This window comes from Muscardinus avellanarius (assembly GCF_963383645.1).
Source record: "Muscardinus avellanarius genome assembly, chromosome: 10".
NCBI classification, from domain to species: domain Eukaryota; kingdom Metazoa; phylum Chordata; class Mammalia; order Rodentia; family Gliridae; genus Muscardinus; species Muscardinus avellanarius.
The window spans coordinates 11,657,489-11,678,629 of NC_137796.1; the positions used below are offsets into that span (position 1 = coordinate 11,657,489).

The following is a 21,141-nucleotide window of genomic DNA, read 5'->3' on the forward strand; positions in this document are numbered from 1 at the left end:
AACGTTCACAGGCAAGATGGCTACCTACGCCTGCGGTGGACGCTCACCCTCGACTTCCACTGGGCCTTTAAGAAGATGCAGGCACCGCGCAGAGCGAGGTGGGCGGTCCTCCCCTAGCCCCGCCCCTCCCGGAGCCGCGCGTCCTCGCTATTGGTCCCTTCCCCAGCGCCGCCGGTTGCCGTGGAGACCAGAGCGATGGCAACCGGGAGAAGCCAAACTTGGCCCGCCCCGGGACTCGCGAAGCGCCGGCGCGGGGATGGCGCTGTACGAGCTCTTCTCCCACCCGGTCCAGCGCGGCTACCGCGCGCGGCTCTGCTCCAAGGCCGCGCTCTTCCTGCTGCTGGCCGCCGCGCTCACCTACGTGCCGCCGCTGCTGGCGGCCTTCCGCAGCCACGGTGAGCCCCCGCCCGCCGCCCGCCCGCCGCCCGCCGCGCCCGGCGCTGACCGCCCGCCGCCCTCTTCCCGCAGGGTTCTGGCTGAAGCGGAGCAGCTACGAGGAGCAGCCGACCGTGCGCTTCCAGCACCAGGCGCTGCTCGTGGCCCTGCTGGGGCCCGAGCACGGCGGCTTCCTGGCCTGGAGCACCTTCCCCGCCTTCAACCGGCTGCAGGGGGGCCGCCTGCGCATCCCGCTCGTGTCGGTGCGTGACCCCCCCGGCCCGACGCCCGGGACTGGGAGGGCGCCGGGGAGCCGCGGGGGCATGGGTGCGGGGCGCGCGGGGACCCTCGGCCGGAGGCCCGCTCGGCCTCACCTTCCCGCAGTGATGTGCTGCGTCCTTCAGAGGCCACAGCGCCCAGACAGTTAGCCGGGCTGTCAGAGGATGGCCAGACCCTCGGCCTGGTGGGAGGGTGGCGGTGGGAGTCACTTTAGCAGTCCCGGGGACCACGGGACGCGTGTGATCCCAGCACTTGGGAGGCTGAAAGCTTAGGGTCGCGGTTCGAGGACAGCCTCAGCTACTGAGTGAAGGGCAGGCCTTGTAGGCAGACCCGGTGGGATCTGGCCAAGCCACGCCTATCCACGCTGGTCTCTAAGACAGGGATCCGTGCCGCCGCTGCTCTCTGCCTTGAAATTGAAGCATTTCCTTCTATTTAGTTTAGTGTTTGGTTTACAATGAGTGAATGCTTCCTTTACAAAAAAAAAAAAAAAAAAAATAGGGCTGGGGGTGAGGCTCGGAGGTAGAATGCCCCAGGGTTCCATCCTCAGTACCGCAAAAAAAAAAAAAAAGGTATGAAATGAGCCGAGCGTGGCGGTGCACACCTGTGATCCTAGTACTTGGGAGGCTAAGACAAGAGGATCGAAGGTTCAAGGACAGCGTCAGTAGTGAGACTCTCACCAACCCTGCTAGACCCAGTTTCAAATAAAAAAAAATATATATATATAGGTCTGGAGTGGGGGGTGTGGCTCAGAAGTAGAATGCCCCTGGGTTCAGTCCCTAGTACCACACATAAGAAATAAAAGTTTTTAAAAGATGTCTATTACACAATAATTGCCCTGTACTAATCACATAATGTCAGCTATTAATCTCTTAAAATAGTTTGTCTCTTTTACCCTCACAGTAACTCTGTGAGGTGAAGGCCCTATTTCTATTTTATAGATGAGGAAATAACATAATTTGTCCTACTTTCAAGTGAACACATTTCTAATTCATCTTTTAACCTTTTATTTATTATTATTATTTTTTAGTACTGGGGATTGAACCCAGGGGCATTCTACTATTTCTATTTTATATTTTATAGATGAGGAAATAACATAATTTGTCCTACTTTCAAGTGAACACATTTCTAATTCATCTTTTAACCTTTTATTTATTATTATTATTTTTTAGTACTGGGGATTGAACCCAGGGGCATTCTACCTCTAAGCTACAACCCCAGCCCTATTTTATTTTATTTTTATTTTATTTTATTTGGACAGGGTCTAGCTAAGTTGCTGAGGCTGGTTTCATACCTGAAATCCTCCTGTCTCAGCCTCCCAAGTGCCTGGACTATAGGCGTGCACCGCCGTGCCTGGCTTTTTGTGTGTGTGTGGGGGGGGGGTTCTGGAGATGGAACCCAGGGCATTCTACCTCCGAGCTACACCCCCTGCCCTATTTTTTATTCTTTATTTTGAAACAGGGTCTCACTAAGTTGCAGGGCCTCACTAAGCATCTGAGGCTGTCTGCGAACCGCCATCCTCCAGTCTCAGCCTCCCGAATGCTGGGATTACAAGCCTGTGCCACCAAGCCCGGCTCGATCAGCTTATACTCTTAACCCTGTTGCCTCAAAATATTTTATTTCTTAACTGTGAACATTAAGGCAGACTGGCTTCCACTGTCGGGAATCTGTCTGCTCTAGAAGGCGAGGGAGCAGTAGCCTGTAGATTTGACCACTGAGAGCTGGTACAGGAGGCAGCTTTGCACTTGCTAATTTGGGAAAATGCCTCAGAGTTCATAAGGCTAGCTTCGCTTCACCTGGCTCACCTTGGACAGTGTCTCGAAAAGCCCTGTATTACGTGTGTGTGTGTGTGTGTGTGTGTGTGTGTGTGTGTAGCTTTGCACTTGCTAATTTGGGAAAATGCCTCAGAGTTCATAAGGCTAGCTTCGCTTCACCTGGCTCACCTTGGACAGTGTCTCGAAAAGCCCTGTATTACGTGTGTGTGTGTGTGTGTGTGTGTGTGTGTGTGTGTGTGTGTTACTGGAATCCAGGGGCATTCTACCTCTGAGCTGCACCCCCAGCCCTATTTTTTATTCTTTATTTTGAAACAGGGTTTTACTTAGGTGCAAAGGGCCTCACTAAGTAGCTGAAGCTCACTGCAAACGCAGATCCTCCTTTCTCAGCCTCCTGAATGCTGGAATTATAAGCGTGTGCCACCAAGCCCAGCTTCGAAAAGCCCTTTTTTTTTTTTTTTTTTTTTTTTTTTGCGGGTCTGGGGCCGGAACCTAGAGGCATTTGACTTCCACACTATACCCCCTACCCAATTTTTTATTATTTTGAAACAGGGTCTCACTGAGTTGCAAAGGGCCTCACTAAGTAGCTGAGGCTGTCCGCGAACTGCGATCCTCCCATCTCAGCCTCCCGAATGCTGGGATTACAAGCATGAGCTACCACACCCGGCTTAAAAAGCCCTATATTCTTGGGGTTTTTTGTTTTGTTGTTGTTTTTGGTTTTGGGGTTTTTTGTTGTTGTTGTTTTTGTGGTACTGGGGTTGCTGGAAGCCCTTGTACCTCTGGGTTACATTCCCAGACCTATTTTTATGTTTTTATTTGGAAACAGGGTCTCTTAAGCCAGCGAGGCTGTCCTCGAACCATGATCCTCTGGTCTCAGCCTCCTGAATGCTGGGATTTACAAGCATGTGCCACCACACCTGGCTAATTTTTATTTCTTATTTGGAAACAAGGTCTCAAACTTGGTAAGGTCTTAACTTGGTAAGACCCTACCTTGGAACTTGAGATCCTCCTGTCTCAGCCTCCAAAGTACTGGGACCACGGGGGGGGGGGGGGTGCCACCACATCCAGCTAAGGCTTCTTAAAGTCCACTTTCTGCTAGGTGTGGTAGATATGCTGGTAATCCAGTAGTTAGAAGAATGAGATGTGGGATCACAGGTTCGAGGACAACCTCAGCAAGTAATGAGCCTCTCATCAACCTAGAAAGACCCTGTTTCCAAATAAAAATATAATAGGGCTGGGGGGTGAGTATTGAGCCCAGAGACATTCCACCTCTTAACTACGCCCCCAGCCCCATTTTTGAATTTTTGTAACAGTGTCTCCCCAAATTGCGGAGGGCCTCACTGTGTAGCTGAGGCTGGCCATGAACCTGTGATCCTCCCGTCTCAGCCTCCTGAGTACTGGGATTACAAGTGTGCACCACCACGCCTGGTATTGGCGTGGCTCTTTCAGAGCAGGTGGACCCAAGAAATGTGGGGACGAAAGGCTGTGGAGACCCTGAAGGATGAGTGGACCGTGCGTGTGTCTAGCCCTGCTGCTTTCTCCCTCAGGTATCAGAGTGTGTGTCCCTGTTTTGGCCGCCGACATTCACTGTTGACTGGAAGGCAGACTTGGCCCCGTTCTCGTTGCCTCCCCATGTGCGGACATCAAAGGGGCCAGCGGCCTCACTGCAGAAGGGCGTCAGCAACTTGGAAGAAACCCCCAGAGGTGGTAGTAGAACATTCTAGCCCCTGAGAACTGGACGGAGACCGGAAGGGAAGGCTGAAGAGGCCTTTAAAAACAGTCTAGAGCCAGACCAGCGGCACACACCTGGAATCCCAGGGCTTGGGAGGCTGAGACAGGAGGACCATAGGTTCAACGCCAGCTTCAGCAATTTAGTGAGACCCTGTTTTGAAATAAAAAATTAAATTGGGCTGGGAGTGTGGCTTGGAGATAGAATCCTCCTGGGTTCAATTCCCAGTACCACGGAAAAAAGGATTTTTTTTGTGGGGTTTTTTTTTTTTTTTTTTTTTGGTATAAGGATTGAACAAAGAGATACTACCTCCAAGCTAAGCCCCCAACCGAATTTTAATTCTTTATTTCTTTATTTGAGAACAAGGTCTCACTAGGTTTTTTGTTTTTGGTGTTTCTTTGGTACTGGAGATTGAACCCAGGGGCCTTTTACCTTCAGGCTATACTCCCAGACCTATTTTATATTTTATTTGGAAACAGGGTCTTGATAAGTTGCAGAGGCTGGCTTCAAAACTGTGATCCTCCTGTCTCAGCCTCCCAAATGCTGGGGCTACAAGCATGCACCATCATGCCCAGCTACCAAAAAAAATATATATATTTTTTTCCGGGTCTGGGGATGGAACCCAGGGGCATTTGACCTCTGAGCCACACCCCCTGCCCTATTTTTTATTCTTTTTTTTTTTTTTTTTTTTTTTTTTGGTGGTACTGGGGTTTCTGGAAGCCCTTCTACCTCCGGGCTACACTCCCAGACCTATTTTTACATTTTTTTATTTGGAAACAGGGTCTCTTAAGCCAGCGCGCCGCTGGCTTTGAACCTGCGCGATCCTCCTGTTTCTGCCTCCCAAGCGCGGGGATTACAAGCGTGCGCCACCACGCCTGGCCTTATTTTTTATTTTGAAACAGGGTCTCACTAAGTTGGGGAGGGCCTCACTAAATAGCTGAGGCTGTCCGCAAACTGCAATCCTCCAGTCTCAGCCTCCCAAATGCTGGGATTGCAAGCGTGCGCTACCACTCCCAGCTCCAAAAAAAGATTTTTTTTTGTTTTGTTTGCAGTACCAGAGCCGAGTGTGGTGGCTCAGGCTTGTAATCCCAGCATTTGGGAGGCTGAGATAGAAGGATTGTGGTTCGAGGACAGCCTCAGCTACTACTTAGGCCCTTTGCAACTCAGTGAGACCCTGTTTCAAAATAAAGAATAAAAACATAGGGATGGAGGTGTAGCTCGGAGGTAAAATGCCCCTGGGATCAATCTCCAGGCTGTCCTGGAAAAAAATAAATTAATAAACAAAAATAAATAAACAAATAATAAAACAAAATAGAATAAGATGGGCCTAGTGGTGCACATTTGAAATCTCAGTATCTGGGAGGCTTAGACAGGAGGATTGCAGGTTTGTGGCAAGGCTCAGCTACTAAATGAGGCCACCTCAGCTACTTAGGCCCTCCACAACCTAGTGAGACTCTCTTTCAAAATGAAGAATAATAAATAGGGCTGGGGTGTAGCTTAGAGGAGGGATGCCCTTGAGTTTAATCCCTGGTACTACAAAAAAATAAAATAGAACAAACTATCATCAATTATAAAATGCACATTACATTATACATCAGTAAAAAAGGAAAATACATCCAATTGAACTACAACCTGCTTTAAAACATGTTTTTTGGACCTGGGTGTGGTGGTGCACGCTTGTAACCCCAGTATTTGGGAGGCTGAGACAGGAGGATCCGGGTTCGTAGCCAGCCTCAGCTACTTAATGAGGTCCTTTGCAACTTGTGAGACCCTGTTTCAAAATAAAGAATAAAACATAGGGCTGGGGGTACAGCCGGGCATGGTGGCACACCCTAGTAATCTCTGTGCTTGGGAGGCTGTGACAGGATCACACAGGTTCGAAGCCAGCCTCAGCTACTTAGGCTCTCAGCAATTTAGAGAGACCCTGTTTCCAAATAAAATATAAAAATAGCTCTGAGAGTATAGCCCGGAGGTAGAAAGCCCCTGGGTTCCACCCCCAGTACCACCAAAATAATAATAATAATAATAATAATAATAATAATAATTATTATTATTATTATTATTATTATTATTACAGGTAACAAGGATTTGTAAATCTAGGACCTATGAAGCAGCAGTATCTATTTTGTTGGAGACTCAAAGATTAGTGCCAAAGAGTATTTTTAGCATAAACAGAAAAAGAAAAGGAATACACAATGATGACAGGTATATGGCAAAATGGACCTCGGTGTCAACTATAAAATGAAGATTCTTGGTGAAATATGACTCAGAAGATTTAAAAGTATAATTGAAACACGAACCGAATAGAATCCCAACAAACCACCAGATACTGTAGAAGCCCCGTGGGGGTTGGGGGTGCACTGCAATCAGGACCCTGTGGGAACAAAGAGGCTTCTTAAACTAACAACCACCCTTCTAGTTAGCCGCGCATGCGAGATTCAGGGCGCCTGGGCTCAAGGCTTCCTTCAGCTCCTGCCAGTAGGAGGCGCGGTGCGCTTTGTTCTAGCTCTGAGGACCAATTGCCAGGGTCCCTCCCGCAAGCACTCTCCTGCAGCTCCCCGGGTTCAGTCCCTAGTACCTCAAACACACACAAAAACAGGGGCCAGCAAACCTCTCTATCCTCTCTAGACCTCAATTTTACTGTCTATCTACAGTATTTACAGTTCCTCCTGAGATATGTGGGAGGGCCGGAAGAGAGAAGCAATGGGCGTGAAAATTACTTGGAATCACCCATAGTCTCCTAGAAAAAAAGGAGGTGGTGTGATCTTAGAACTCTTAAGCCGTGCGTGGTGACACACACTTGTAATCCCAGCATTCGGGAGGCTGAGAGAGGAGGATCGCGGTTCTTGGACAGCCTCAGCTCCTCAGTGAGTGAGGCCCTGCCCAGCTCTGGCCTGCCACCTTGCTCATTGTTAGCTGCTCCGTCCTGCACTCTGGGTCCTCTGGGCCCGGGCCTGCACCCTCCATCAGACACTCCAGGGCTTCCTGGGCCTCGCGCTCCTCCTCACCCAGGTCCCCAGCAACTCTGCTCATCCTGAATGCTTTTGCTGTTTTGTGTTGGTAGCAATTTCTGTTCATTTCTTCTAGCATTCTTTTCTTTTCTTTCATGGTTTTTTTCTTTTTTGCAGTCCTGGGGATGGAACCCAGGGGCATTCTATCTCTAAGCTACACACTCAGCCCTATTTTTTATTCCTTATCTTAAAACAGGGTCTCACTGTGTTGCACAGGGCCTCACTAAGTAGCTGAGGCTGCCCGCAAACCACGATCCTCCTGTCTTAGCCGCCAAGATGCTAGAAGACAATCGTGTCCCCTCGCCCAGTTTCCCCCATCACTTTCTAATTTTATTTATTTTTTCTTTTGTGGCACTGGGGATTGAACCCAGGGGCATTCTACCTCTGAGTTATACACCCAAACCTATTTTATTTTTGTATTTGGAAATAGGATCTCACTGAGTTGCAGAGGGCCTCGCTAAGTTGCTGAGGTTGTCCGCAAACCTACAGATCCTCCTGTCTTAGCCTCCCAAGTACTAGGGTCACAAGCCTGTGCCACCATGCCCAGCTCCCAGGGCCATTCTACCTCTGAGCTATATCCCAACTTTATTTTATCTTTTTGTTTTATTTATTTTATCTTTTCGTTTTATTTTTGAAACAGGGTTTTGCTAGGTTGCTGAGAGTTGCACAACTTAGTGAGACCCTGATTCCAAGTAAAAAATAAAAGAGGGATGGGGTATAGTTTGGAGGGAAAATGCCCCAGCATCCAATCCCTAGTACCACAAAAATTTTTAAAAGAAATAATTTTTTTTTTTTTTTTTGTCTACAGGGGGGTGGAACCCAGGGGCTTTCTACCTCAGACTACACTCCCAGACCTATTTTATATTTTATTTGGAAACAGGGTCTCACTAAGTTGCTGAGAGCCTCACTAAGTAGCTGAGGCTGGCTTCAAACTTGAGCGATCCTCCTGTCTCAGCCTCCCAAGCGCTGGGATTACAAGCATGCACCACAACACCCGACTATAAAAGGAAATTTTTATTTACTATTATTATTATTTTTTTTTTTTTTTGCGGTACTGAAGATGGAACCCAAGGGCATTCTACCTCTGAGCTACATATACCCTCAGCCCTATTTTTTAATTCTTTATTTTAAAACTGGATCTCACTGAGTTTCAAAGGGGCTCACTAAGTAGCTGAGGCTGACTGCGAACCGTGATCCTCCGGTCTCAGCCTCCCGAATGCTGGGATTACTGGCTCAACTCTCAAAAATTTAAAAAAAAATGGGCCGGGGGTTTAGTTCAGAGGTAGAACACCTCTGAGTTCAGTCCCCAGTCCAAAAAAAAAAAAAAGATTTTTCCAAGGCAGCTTCTCTCTTTGAAGTTTTTGGCAGGGGCGTGTATCTGGACATTTCAGTTCTAGAAAGGGGATGGGATTTGACACCAGAGGGCTCCTCTCTGTCCTGTCTCTACCATGACCAGCCGGCTCTGCCCGGTATAGCTTGGGGGTAATTCTTGCTCTGCCTCGTAGACTCGCGTTTATTATGAAGCCCAGGTGAAGTCTGTGTCTCTCCCTCCCCCACTCTGTTGGAACATAGATTCTTCTGGCAGGTCTCTCCTGGCCGCTGACTTCTCTCAGATTAAGGAACCTGATCCTTGTTTTCATGTTCAACCCTAAGATCCAGAAGACAGAGATTCTTTTATCGTGTGTGTGTGTGTGTGTGTGTGTGTGTGTGTGTGTGTGTGTCAGTGGGAATTGAACAAAGGGGCATTCTACCTCTGAGCCTCACCCCCAGCCCTATTGTATTTTTTATTTGAAAACAGGGTCTCACTAAGTTGCTGAGGCGTGCCACCTTACGATGTGCTATTTAAGCTTTCCATATACGCTAGGAATGGCGGTGGTACATGCCTATCCCCCCAGCACTTGAGGGAGGAGACAGATCACAGGTTCAAGGCCAGCCTCAGCTACATAGTGAGACCCTGTTTCCAAGTAAAAAAAATTAAAGATGGGACTGGCATTGTAGCTTGGAGGCAGAATGCCCTTGAGTTCAATCCTCAGTACCAAAAAATAAATAAAAGTAAAAACGCCGGGCATGGTGGCGCACACTTGTAATCCCAGTGCTTAGGAGGCTGAGACAGGAGGACCGCACGGGTTTGAAGCCAGCCTCAGCTACTTAGTGAGGCTCTCAGCAACTTAGTGAGACCCTGTTGCCAAATAAAATAGAAAATAGGTCTGGGAGTATAGCCCGGAGGTAGAAAGCCCCTGGTTCCATCCCCAGTACCACAAAATAAACAAATAAAAGTAAAAATGGTGTGCCATGGCCACTTCTGTTCCCTCCCATCCCCTGTGACCATGGAGAGGCGCGGCATCAAGTCCAGGGGCCCCGTGCTCGCATCTCTGGCCCAGTACGCACACACGCGCCCCTGTGATTTTCTTCCCTCTCTCCCTGTGATGGAGGTGACACCTGTGTATGGCAGGACAGTGAGTCCTCGTGTACGAACAGCAGGGATGTCGCACTTCTTCACAGCCTTCCCGAGGCCCAGAGCCACTGGTATTTTTGGGTTTTCTAGACAAGAGAAGAAGACAGAAACCAGGATGGGAAAATGGACGCATTGCATTTTAAGCTGGAACTTCCTCTGCAGGCCACAGAGCATGTCCTCGGCGTGCAGCTCATCCTGACCTTCTCCTACCAGCTGCACGTGAGTGACGGAGTCCGGGCTCTCCTTGTCCTCTTTAAATAGAACAGTGTCAGCCGGCTGTGGTGGTGCACACTTGTAATCCCAGCATTCAGGAGGCTGAGACAGGAGGATCACAGTTCAAGGACAGCCTCAGCTACTTAGTGAGGCCCTCTGCAACTCAGTGGGACCCTGTTGGAAAATAAAGAATAAAAAATAGGGCTGAGGGTGTAGCTCAGAGGTAGAAAGCCCCTGGGTTCCATCCCCAGTACCACAGAAATAAAATAAAATGGGAGGGGCGGTGGTCAGAGGTTAAGTACCCCTGGGTCCAATCTGCAACACCACCCCCCACCCCCAAACAATGGAACTGAGTCCTCTGTCTGATTTCCAGGAAGACTCGCACTGTAGAAAGCTCCGCAATTTCGTAGGGAATTTAACATAGGCAAATTGAAGCCCGTCATGGTGGGGCACACCTGCGATCTAGGACTTGAGAGGCTGAGGCAGGAGGATCGCAGGTTTGAGGGCAACCTCAGCAAGTAGTGAGGCTCTCAACAATTTAGCGAGACCCTGTTTCCAAATTGAAATAAAATAAAATAGGGCCGGAGGTGTAGCTTGCAGGTAGCATGCCCCTGGGTTCCATCCCCAGTGCAGCAAGTAAACAATTTAATTAAAGAGGGCTGGGGGTTAGCTCGGAGGTAGAAGGACCTGGCGTTCAGTCCCCAGCACCACAGGCAGACGGGGTGATTTCCATCGGGGTCATACTAATTGCACACATTCTAAACGGCACAGAGGGGCTGGGCGGAGGGTCCCTCGCGGCGAGCCAGGCCTGTGGCAGGCGCCGCGGCCGCTGGCAGGTGTTTTCTCTCCCGATTTCAGAGGATGTCGACCTTCGCGATGCAGAGCATGGCCTTCCTGCAGGCCTCCTCCGCGGTGCCCGGCGCCCAGCTGCACGTGAACGGCGACCTGAGGCTGCGGCAGCGGCAGCCGCTGCGCCCCGCCGGCCTGGACACGCGCTACAACGTGAGCCGCCCTGCCCTCCCTGCACTTGGACCCTAGGATGGAACCCAGGGGCATGCCGCCTCCAGCCACAACCCAGCCCAGTTTTCTTTTTCTTTTGAAACAGGGCCTCGCTAGGTTGATGAGAGTTTCACTGCTAGCTTGAGGCTGCCCGGGAACCTTCCATCCTCCTGTCTCAGCCTCCCAGGTACCCGGGTTACAGATGCGGCCGCCGCACCCAGCTTATCACCTTCTTTGAAGAGAAGTAACAGGCGGAAAGAGCGCGCCCCCCGTGCGGGGCGCAGGCCAGGACTTCCCACGCCATTCTGGCCACGTTCTTTCAAAATACGGGGAAGGCGTTGCCCGTGTTCACACCCAGAAAGAGAGGAAAAAAGCCAGGTCTTTATGGCAGAACTAAACTGCTTATTGCTTTCAGATACACACGCACTCGCTTGGTATATTACAAATGACCGCGTAAAATGTTCTCGTAAAACATTTCGAAACAATACCAGGCCCCGTTTGTTGAACCCGTAACATATGTCAGCCCTGGCTTAAGAGGTTTATAGACGGGCCAGGTGGCACACGCCCCTGGTCCCTGCACTCAGGAGGCCACAGCAGAAGGGCCGCCTGAGGGATGGAAGCCCAGCCTGGGCAGCCCAGCAGGACCCTCGTCTGTGAGCAGACACGATTGGTTTACTTTATTTATTTTTTAATATTTTTTAATTTTTACTGAGGATGAAACCCAGGGGCATCCTACTTCCCAGCTACACCCCCAGCCCTATTTTTTATTCTTTATTTTGAAACAGGGTCTCAATGAGTTGCAGAGGGCCTCACTAAGTAGCTGAGGCTGTCCGCATACCGCGATCCTCCTGTCTCAGCCTACCGAATGCTGGGATTACAAGCGTGCGCCACCACGCCCGGCTCCACTAGTCTTTTTGTTGTCCTTTAAACCTATGAAATAGCCCCTGCCTCAGGACCTTTGTACCTGTTGTTGCCTGGACCTGGGCCACATGGTTGATCAAACTATTCCACTTAGGTCCCTGAGCCCCATCACCCCAACCCTCCTTTCTAGAACAGCCTTTCCTCCTTCCTCCATCATTGCTCAAACAGAATTACTTCTGCCACCAGGCATCCCCCAAACTGCCTGGGACATAGTAGGCTTCCTGAGGTTTTTGGTGTGTGTGTGTGTGTGTGTGTGTGTGTGTGTGTGTGTGTGTGTTTTATCAAACTGGGGGTTGAATCCAGGGTATTGTACCTCTGAGCTACTCCCCCATCCCTATTATTTATTCTGATTTTACGGTACTGGGGATGGATCCCAGGGGCTTATTTACCTCCAGGCTACACTCCCAGACCTATTTCATCTTTTATTTGGAAACAGGATCTCACTAAGTTATTGAGAGCCTCACTAAGTAGCTGAGGCTGGCCTCGAACCTGCGCAATCCACCTGTCTCAGTACTGGGATTACAAGTGTGCACCACCATGCCTGGCTCTTTACTTTTTATTTTGAAACAGGGTCTCACTAAGTTGTGAAGGGCCTCACTAAGTAGCTGAGGATGTCCGCGAACCATGGAGCCTCTTGTCTCAACCTCCCAAGTACTGAGATTATAAGCATGTGTCACCATGCTTGGCTTGTAATCAGTTTTTAAGCCTACAATGGGAAAAACAAAAAGCGACTAAAGTCTTAGAAAATAGAAAACTGTAATTTTAAACAATTTCAATAAAGCTGGAGGAGAAAGGGGAGTTTGACTTAAAAAAAAAAAAAAAGAAGAAGTCGGGTATGGTGGTGCACACTTACAATCCCAGCATTTGGAAGGCTGAGACAGGAGGATCACAGTTTGCAGCCAGCTGACCATTCTCAACTACTTAGGTCCTTTGCAACTCAGTGAGACCGTCTCAAAATAAAGAATAAAAAATAGAAGTTGGGCGTGGCGGCGCAGGGTTGTAATCCCCGCGCTTGGGAGGCTGAGACAGGAGGATCACAAAGGTTCGAACCCAGCCCCAGCTACTGAGTGAGGCTCTCAGCATCTTAGTGAGACCCTGTTTCCAAATAAAGTATAAAATAGGTCTGGGAGTATAGCCTGGAGGTAGAAAGCCCCTCGGTTTCACCCCCAGTACTACAAAAAAAGAAAATTAAAACATAGGGCTGGGGTAGCTCAGAGGTAGAAAGCCCCTGGGTTTCATCCCCAGTACCACCAAAAAAAAAAAAAAAAAGGAAGGAAGGAAGGAAGGAAGGAAGGAAGGAAAAAAGGATGTTATTCATTATTATAGTCATATACAGGAACCATTCCAGATAAACTGGGATTTATGGTTACTCACAGTATAATCAGTGTAAATGAGAGATCTGTATCACATAAGTGTATTGTGCACTTTGAAAGTTTATCTATCCAGTTATATCAACAGGACTGTCAGAACAAGAAGTCATTTCCTGCTTCAAAGGAGTATATGCTTACCATTTTATATGGGGTGTGTGTGTGTGTGTGTGTGAGAGAGAGAGAGAGAGACAGATAGACAGACAGACAGACTGGGGATTGAATCCAGGGCTGTTCTATCTACCTCCAAGCTACACCCTACCTCCTTTTATTTAATTTCATTTCATTTTAATATTTTTTGTGATGCTGGTGATGGAACCCAGGAGCGTTCTACCTCCGAGCTACACCCAGCCCTGTTTTTTATTCTTTATTTTGAAACCGGGTCTCACTGAGTTGCGGAGGGCCTCACTAAGTAGCTGAGGCTGTCGGCGAACCGCGGTCCTCCTGTCTCAGCCTCCCGGATGCTGGGATTCCAAGCCTGCGCCACCGCGCCCGGCCACCAGCTCCTTTTTATTGTCTTGAAAAGGGTCTTGCTAGATGGCTGAGAGTCTCACTACACTGCGGAAGCTGTCCTTGAACCTGTGATCCTCCCAGGTCCTGGTGTTACAGCCTTGTGCCTTGCACCCAGCTTCTGTTTCTATTTCCTTCATTTAAGATATATATATTTTTAAATTAGCAATCAGTAGCCGGGCGTGGTGACGCACGCTCATAATCCCAGCATTTGGGAGGCTGAGACCGGAGGATCGCGGTTCGCGGACAGCCTCGGCTACTTAGTGAGGCCCTCTGCAACCCAGGGAGATCCTGTCTCAAAATAAAGAATAAAAAATTGGGCAAGGGGTGTAGCTCAGAGGTCAGATGCCTCTGGGTTCCAGCCCCAGACCCGCCAAAAAAGAAAAAAGAAAAAATTTGGCAACCAGAGAAGAGCAGGACACGCACAAAGGTGTGGGACATATGGTCTGTTAATAGTTGGGGCAGGTGCTGGGGCTGGACCCAGGACCATTCTACCTCCAGGTTACACCCCCACCTATTTTTATTTTATTTATTTTGGTAGTGGGGATTGAACCCAGGGCCATACCTCTGGGGTATATCCCAGCTCCTTTTGTCATTTATTTATTTATTTATTTATTTATTTATTTATTTATTTATTTATTTTGTGGTAGTAGAGATTGAACCCAGATGAATTCTACTTCTGAGCTATACCCCCAGCTCTATTTTTTTATTCTTTATTTTGAAAGAGGGCCTAAGTTGTGGTGGACCTCACTAAGGTGTGACGTTGCTGTGAACCCGCGATCCTCCTGCCTCAGCCTCCCAAGTACTGGGATTATAGGCATGTGCCACTGCGCTCAGCTTATTTACAAAATTAGAGGAGTTTTTTTGTGTGTGCGATACTGTGGATTGAAACCAAGGGCATTCTACCTCTGGGTTTTTTTTTTTTTTAAATAAACATCCCTAGCTCTATTTTTATTATACATATATATATATTTTTTTTTTTTTTAATTTTTGTGGTGTTGGGGATGAAATCCAGGGGCCTTCTACCTCCGGGCTACACTCCCAGACCTATTTTATATTTTATTTGGAAACAGGGCCTCACTAAGTAGCTGAGGCTCTCTGTGAACTGCAATCCTCCAGTCTCAGCCTCCCTAATGCTGGGATTACAAACAGCGCCACCACTCCCAACTTTCTACTTTTATTTTGAAAGAGGCTTCCACTAGGTTGATGAAAGTCTTACTATTAGTGATCTCCTATCTCAGCCTCCTCCCAAGTACTGGGATTACAGGTGTAGGTCACCACACCCCGAATCCATTCCCCCCTTGGAACAGAGGGGCCTCTCCTAAATAGCTTCAAAGCCTGTGGAGCTGGGCGTGGTAGCGCACTGGAGGATTGCAAGTGTGAGGCCAGCCACAGCAATTTAGCAAAGCCCTCTGCCATTTAGTGAGACCCTGGTTCAAAATAAAATAAGCCTGGGGGTGTAGCTCAGAGATAGAGAGCCCCTGGGTTCAACCCTCAGTACCACAAAAAATAGAAAGCGAATGGAGCTGGGCAGGGTGGCACACCCCTGTAATCCCAGTACACAGGAGGCTGAAACAGGAGGATTGCAGGTTTGAGGACAGCCTCAGCAAGTAGTGATATTCTTATCACCCCAGGGCGATCCTGTTTCAAAATAAAAATGGAATAAGGCTGGGGGTGTAGCGCGGAGGGACAGCGGTTCTGCGTTCAGTCCCCAGCACCGCAAAAAGATTGAACAAGGACATAAAACCTGTGAAGGACTGAGCATCCCTGGACCTAAGTTGCTCCCAGGGAGTTTATTCACCCTTAAAGGAAGTATCACCACCTGGGGGAGGGCAGTGGCTGGGGCCAGGCCGGAGGCAGAGAAGAGGGCCACCGCGGCCTCACCGGCCTCCCTGCCTCCGCTGGTCCAGGTGTCTGTGATCAACGGGACCAGCCCTTTCGCCTGTGACTACGACCTCACCCGCATCATGGCTGCCTACCAGGAAAGGAACGGTGAGTCAGAGTCCCAGGATGGTGAGTCTGAGTCGCAGGACGGCCCAGATGGGGTGCGGGCGGTGGAACCTGAAATCTCCAAACCAGGAAGGCTCCGCGATGGGGGACGGGCTCGCCAGGACCCACCCTTCTGGTCATGTCTTCAGACCCAGCCCGCGCCCACCTCGCGCCCCCTCTGTGGACCAGCAAGGCTGACGCTGGCCCGTCACCCTGCACTGGCTTCATGGGCTTCTTTTTTTTTTTTTTTTGCGGTACTGGGGATGGAATCCAGGGGCATTCTACCTGCGAGCTACACCCCCAGCCCTATTTTTTATTCGTTATTTTTAAACAGGGTCTCATTGAGTTGCATATAGCCTCACTAAGTAGTAGCTGAGGTTGTCCTGGAACCTAGATCCTCCTGTCTCAGCCTCCCAAATGCTGGGATTAAAAGCGTGTGCCACAATAGCTGACTTTTTTTTTTTAACGGTGCTAGGGATTGGACCCATGGGCATTTGACCTCTGAATTACATCCCTAGCCCTATTTCATCTTTTATTTGAAGCAGGGTCTCTCTAAGTTGCAGAAGGCCTCACTGAGTAGCTGAGGCTGTTCATGAACCGCGCTCCTCCTGTCTCAGCCTCCCAAATGCTGGGATGACAAGCGTGCCCCCACGCCCGGCGTGGACCTCCTCTCTTTAGTTTGTATATAAGCTTAACTGATTTGTTCCCCAACTTCACCTAGAAAAGAAGCCAGAGACCATTTTATATCCATACTTTTGAGATAGAAATGGAGTGTGTGAGGGAACGAGCCCTGTCAGCAGCCCCAGGCAGAGTGGGTTCAGTGCTACAGAGGACAGAGGAGAGGCGCTCAGTTCTGGGGCCGGATGCTTGGCATTGAAAGTGGTGCTGGGCGCCGGGCGAGGTGGCGCATGCTTGTAATCCCAGCATTCGGGAGGCTAGACTGGCGGTTCGCGGACAGCCTCAGCTACTTAGTGAGGCCCTCCGCAACTCAGTGAGACCCTGTTTCAAAATAAAGAATAAAAATAGGGCTGGGGGTGTAGCTCGGAGATATAATGCCCCTGGGTTCCATCCCCAGACCTGCAAAAAGAAAGAAAAAAGAAAGTTGTACTTGGCAGCCAGACTCATAGACACTACACACAGACATTTCAAATATTTCTTCCTAATTTTTTTTTTTTTTTTTTTGCAGTATTAGGGATTGAACTCAGGAGCATTCTACCTCTGAGCTATACCCCCTCCCCGGCCCTATTTTTTATTCTTTCTTTTGAAACAGGGTCTCACTGAGTAGCTGAGGCTGGCTGTGAACCTGTGATCCTCCTGTCTCAGCCTCCTAAGTACTGGGGTTACAAGCTGCGCCACCAAGACCCGCTCCTCCTAATTTGATATCCTACAGCCGCAGCGTTATTCTAGTAATTGATCTTTGTTGTTGTCGGGTACTGATGATTAAACCTAGGGACATTCTACCGCTGAGCTGCACCCCCAGTCCTTTTTACTTTTATTTATTTATTTATTTATTTTATTTATTTATTTTTTTTTATTTTTTATTTATTTATTTTTTTGGTGGTAATGGGGTTCCTGGAAGCCCTTCTACCTCCGGGCTATACTCCCAGACCTATTTTTACATTTTTATTTGGAAACAGAGTCTCCTAAGCCAGCACGCGCAGCAACTTAGTGAGACCCTGTTTCCAAATAAAATATAAAAAAAAGGTCTGGGAGTATAGCCCGGAGGTAGAAAGCCCCTGGGTTCCACCCCCAGTACCACTAATAATAATAATAATAATAATAATAATAATAAATTATTCATATTTATTTATTTTTGCAGTACTGGGGACTGAACTCAGGGGCATTCTACCTCTGAGTCAAACACCCAGCCTTATTTTATTTTTTTATTATTTTATTTGAAACAGAGTCTCACTGAGTTGCAAAGGGCTTCACTAAGTAGCTGAGGCTGTCCGGGAACTACAACTACGATCCTCCCGTCTCAGTCTCCCGAATGCTGGGATTACAAGGGTGCGCCACCATGCCTGGTTTAGTTACCATGTTTTTGACAAACATTTTAACCAGTGATTGCTGAGCAACTTTGTATATGCAGTTTTGCTTTCCTTCCACCTCTGAGCTCTGTGGTGCAGAATGCCCCGTAGAAACTCAAGCCCACATGTGGCCCCCATCGGTTCTCGCCGGAGGGTCGTGCTAAGCGAATGATGACCGATTGTGTTGCAGTTACCACAGTCCTGAGCGACCCCAACCCCATCTGGCTGGTGGGCAGGGCCGCCGAAGCACCCTTCGTGATCAACGCTGTCATCCGGTACCCGGTGGAAGTCATTTCATATCCTTCCTGTTCGCCCCCAAAGAGGGGCTCCTGGGCTTGCCCGCCGGGGAGCAGCTGCGGGCGCCCTAGGGTGGGGAGCGCCACAGCTCCGGGCTCCGCAGAAAAGGCTGAGCCCATCTGCTGTGTGGGAAGACAGTTCATTTCCTGTTCATATTTCTTCCCAAGCCGTTCTCCTAGGTCAGGGCCATCCATATTTATGCCTTCATAACTTTGACTATTCCTTTTTATCTTGAAAGCATCTGGAGCATTCTGGCCATTTCCTGTCTGCCCCAGGCTTCCTGCCTCTCTCTCCTCCAAGCCGCCTCTCTCTCCTCCGTGCCGTCTGTAGCTCCTTAACCGTCCCCACCTATCGGCCAGGATTCTGGGAGGTGATCAAGTTTGCCTGGGTCCAGTATGTCAGCATCCTGCTCATCTTCCTCTGGGTGTTCGAAAGAATCAAGATATTCGTGTTTCAGAACCAAGTGGTGACCACCATCCCTGCAACAGGGATGTCGCCGAGAGAGGGGTATAAGGAGCACTTCTCCTGAGGTGACGCCTTCTGAGACCCCGCACACCTGCGCTACCTCAGTGTTGGCTATTTTTTTTTTTTTTTGTATGAACTCAGGGACATTCTGCCTACAAGCTACACCTCCAACCCCATTTTATTTTATTTTTAGAAATGGAGTCTAAGTTGCTGAGGACCTCACTAAGTTGCTGAGGCTGGCTTTGAACTTGCCATCCTCCGGTCTCCGCCTCCCAAGTACTGGGATTACAGGTGTGCACCATCGCTCCTGACCATCTTACACATTTTGTAAAACACCACAGTGGACACTTGTGTGCATTTCTCCTCTGAGACAAAACCCAGTTCTCTTCCATTTTTCTCTATACAAACTGTATCTTTTAAGCACTGACGAAATCATTAGGGACTAGCTTGTGGGAGGTCAGAGGGTCCGGAAGGTTATCATTTGTTTTTTGCCTGACCCTTGAATTCCAGGAGAAAATTACAGCCACTTTGGACACTTTAGAAAGAGTCCCAGCTCTGGTCAAGCAGAAACTTTTCCTCTTTTGAACTGAAAAGTATTATACATTTCTTCCCCCTATTGTAAACCACTTTTTTTTTTTTTTTTTTTTTTTTTTGCAGTATTGGGGATGGAAACCAGGGGCATTCTACCCCAGCCCGATTTTTATTCTTTTTATTTTGAAACAGAGTCTCACCGAGTTGTAAAGGTCCTCAGTAAGTAGCTGAGGCTGTCCGCAAACCAGCAAACCACGGTCCTCCTGTCTCAGCCTCCCAGATGCTGGAATTACAAGTGTGCACCACCATGCCCGGCTGTAAAACACTTTTTAAATTTTGTTTTGTGTTTTTAAGGATTGGACCCAAGGGCATTCTACCTCCAAGCTATGCCCCCAGCCCTATTTTATTTTTATTTGAAACAGGATCTCACTAGGTTGCTGAGAACCTCACTACTCACCAAATAGTAAGACTACCTGAACCTCTGATCCCCCAGTCTCAGATTTCCAAGCGCTGAGATTACAGACACGCGCCACCACACTGGCTCTTTCTGGACCCAAGATGAATGTGATACTGTCTAGCACTTTCTGCCCCTGGGTATCTACAACTCGTGTTCAGAGCTTTGATTTCCCACAGGAGAACTGGAAGGGGCAGGGCCCGAGGGTGTGGCCAGAGACCTAAGGACGCTGGGGCCACCCACCTGCCCGCTGCCTCTGCTGTGCCCGCCTCTTGCCCTCTGGCTGGGATGCCAGGCGGAGTCAGGAGCATCCTTTTGTTCAGTCCCCTCTGCGAGGTTTTAATAACAGGTTCTTTCTCTCTGGCCCTCACCCAACTAGCTTGGACACAAGCCACTCACCCTTGACAGCCCGCCCCCTTCCTCAGAGCCCCAGCGACAGAGGGGTTGTTGTTGGTCCTGGCTTCACACCCGACAACCGCGGGGTGTGCGTGCTCGGAGGGCGAGCGGGGAGCCCAGCTGCCTGCGTTTCCCCGGTGGAGGGTGCCCAGCCTCAGCAAGACAAGGGGAGGAGCCAAGGAGCAGGAAGGGAAGGAAGAGGTGCCATCCCAGGCATCAACCCGGCGAGCCATTAGCAAAAGGCCAAGCGGTCCACCCGGCCTGGCCCCTGGCTAAGCACAGGCTGCTGAGAGCCCAGAGAATGGCCTCTTGTCCAGGGAAGAGGGCTCGATTGTTCAGCCCTTGGCTCCCCTGAGCGAGTGCGCGGTCTACGCCGAGGACCACGGGGCTGTCTTGGTCGCAGCACGTGATGAGCACTGGAAGGACAGCCCCCACCCCCGCCCCGTGACCCACAAACACCCCCCACAGCCTGTGCCTCGGTTTACCTTGAAGGTTCATTTCTTACTTCCAGAACACCTTTTCTTTCAGGCCGAGCCAAATACGAGTTTTGGAAGCAAAGCTATTTCAAAGTATGCAAGTAGAAAAGTTCCATAACACTAGTTCCTCTGACGATTTTTAGTACTTAGGGCTGTTTATAGACCTAAGTTCTTTTTCTAGGCTTACATGAAAAATAACTTCCGGTTTAAATTTCAAGACAAGATATGAAAAGATAGCTGATGATGAACATTGCCTGGGGCAGGGTGGTGCACACCTGTAATTTCAGTACTTGGGAGGCAGAGACAGGAGGATCTAGGGTTTGAGGCCAGTTTCAGCAATTTAGTGAGACCCTCAGCAACTTAGTAGGACTCCGTTTAAAAATAAAAAGGGGGCCTTTTTTATTTGGTGGTGGCGTAGGCTTGTAATCCTCGCGCTTGGGAGGCTGAGACAGGAGGATCGCACAGGTTCAAAGCCAGCCTCAGCTACTGAGTGAGGCAACTTAGTGAGACTCTGTTTCCAAATAAAAGTATAAAATAGGTCTGGGAGTATAGCCCGGGTGTAGAATGCCCCTGGGTTCCACCCCCAGTACCACTAAATAAATAAATAAAAAGGGGAGCCGAGCGTGGTGGCGCACGCTTGTAATCCCCGCACTTGGGAGGCAGAGACAGGAGGATCGCACAGGTTTGAAGCCGGCCTCAGCTACTTAGTGAGGCTCTCAGCAACTTAGTGAGACCCTGTTTCCAAATAAAGTATAAAATAGGTCTGGGAGTATAGTTTGCAAGTAGAAAGCCTCTGGATTCCAGCCCCAGTACCACCAAAAAAAAAAAAAAAAGAGAAAATAGGGCAGGGGGTTAGCTTGGAGGTAGAATGCCCCTGG

At 49.1% G+C, this 21,141-nt stretch overlaps 1 protein-coding gene across 1 annotated transcript; it reads left to right on the forward strand.

Annotated features, from left to right (window-relative positions):
- Positions 1 to 256: 256 nt before the first annotated feature.
- TMEM231 (transmembrane protein 231) lies at positions 257 to 18,470 on the forward strand (the record flags this gene model as incomplete). Its single annotated transcript, XM_080703164.1, is given in 7 exon segments — positions 257 to 395; positions 469 to 638; positions 9,709 to 9,837; positions 10,690 to 10,833; positions 15,539 to 15,620; positions 17,835 to 17,950; positions 18,303 to 18,470. Coding segments are annotated over 7 exon segments (948 nt in total).
- Between the last annotated feature and the right edge of the window lie 2,671 nt (positions 18,471 to 21,141).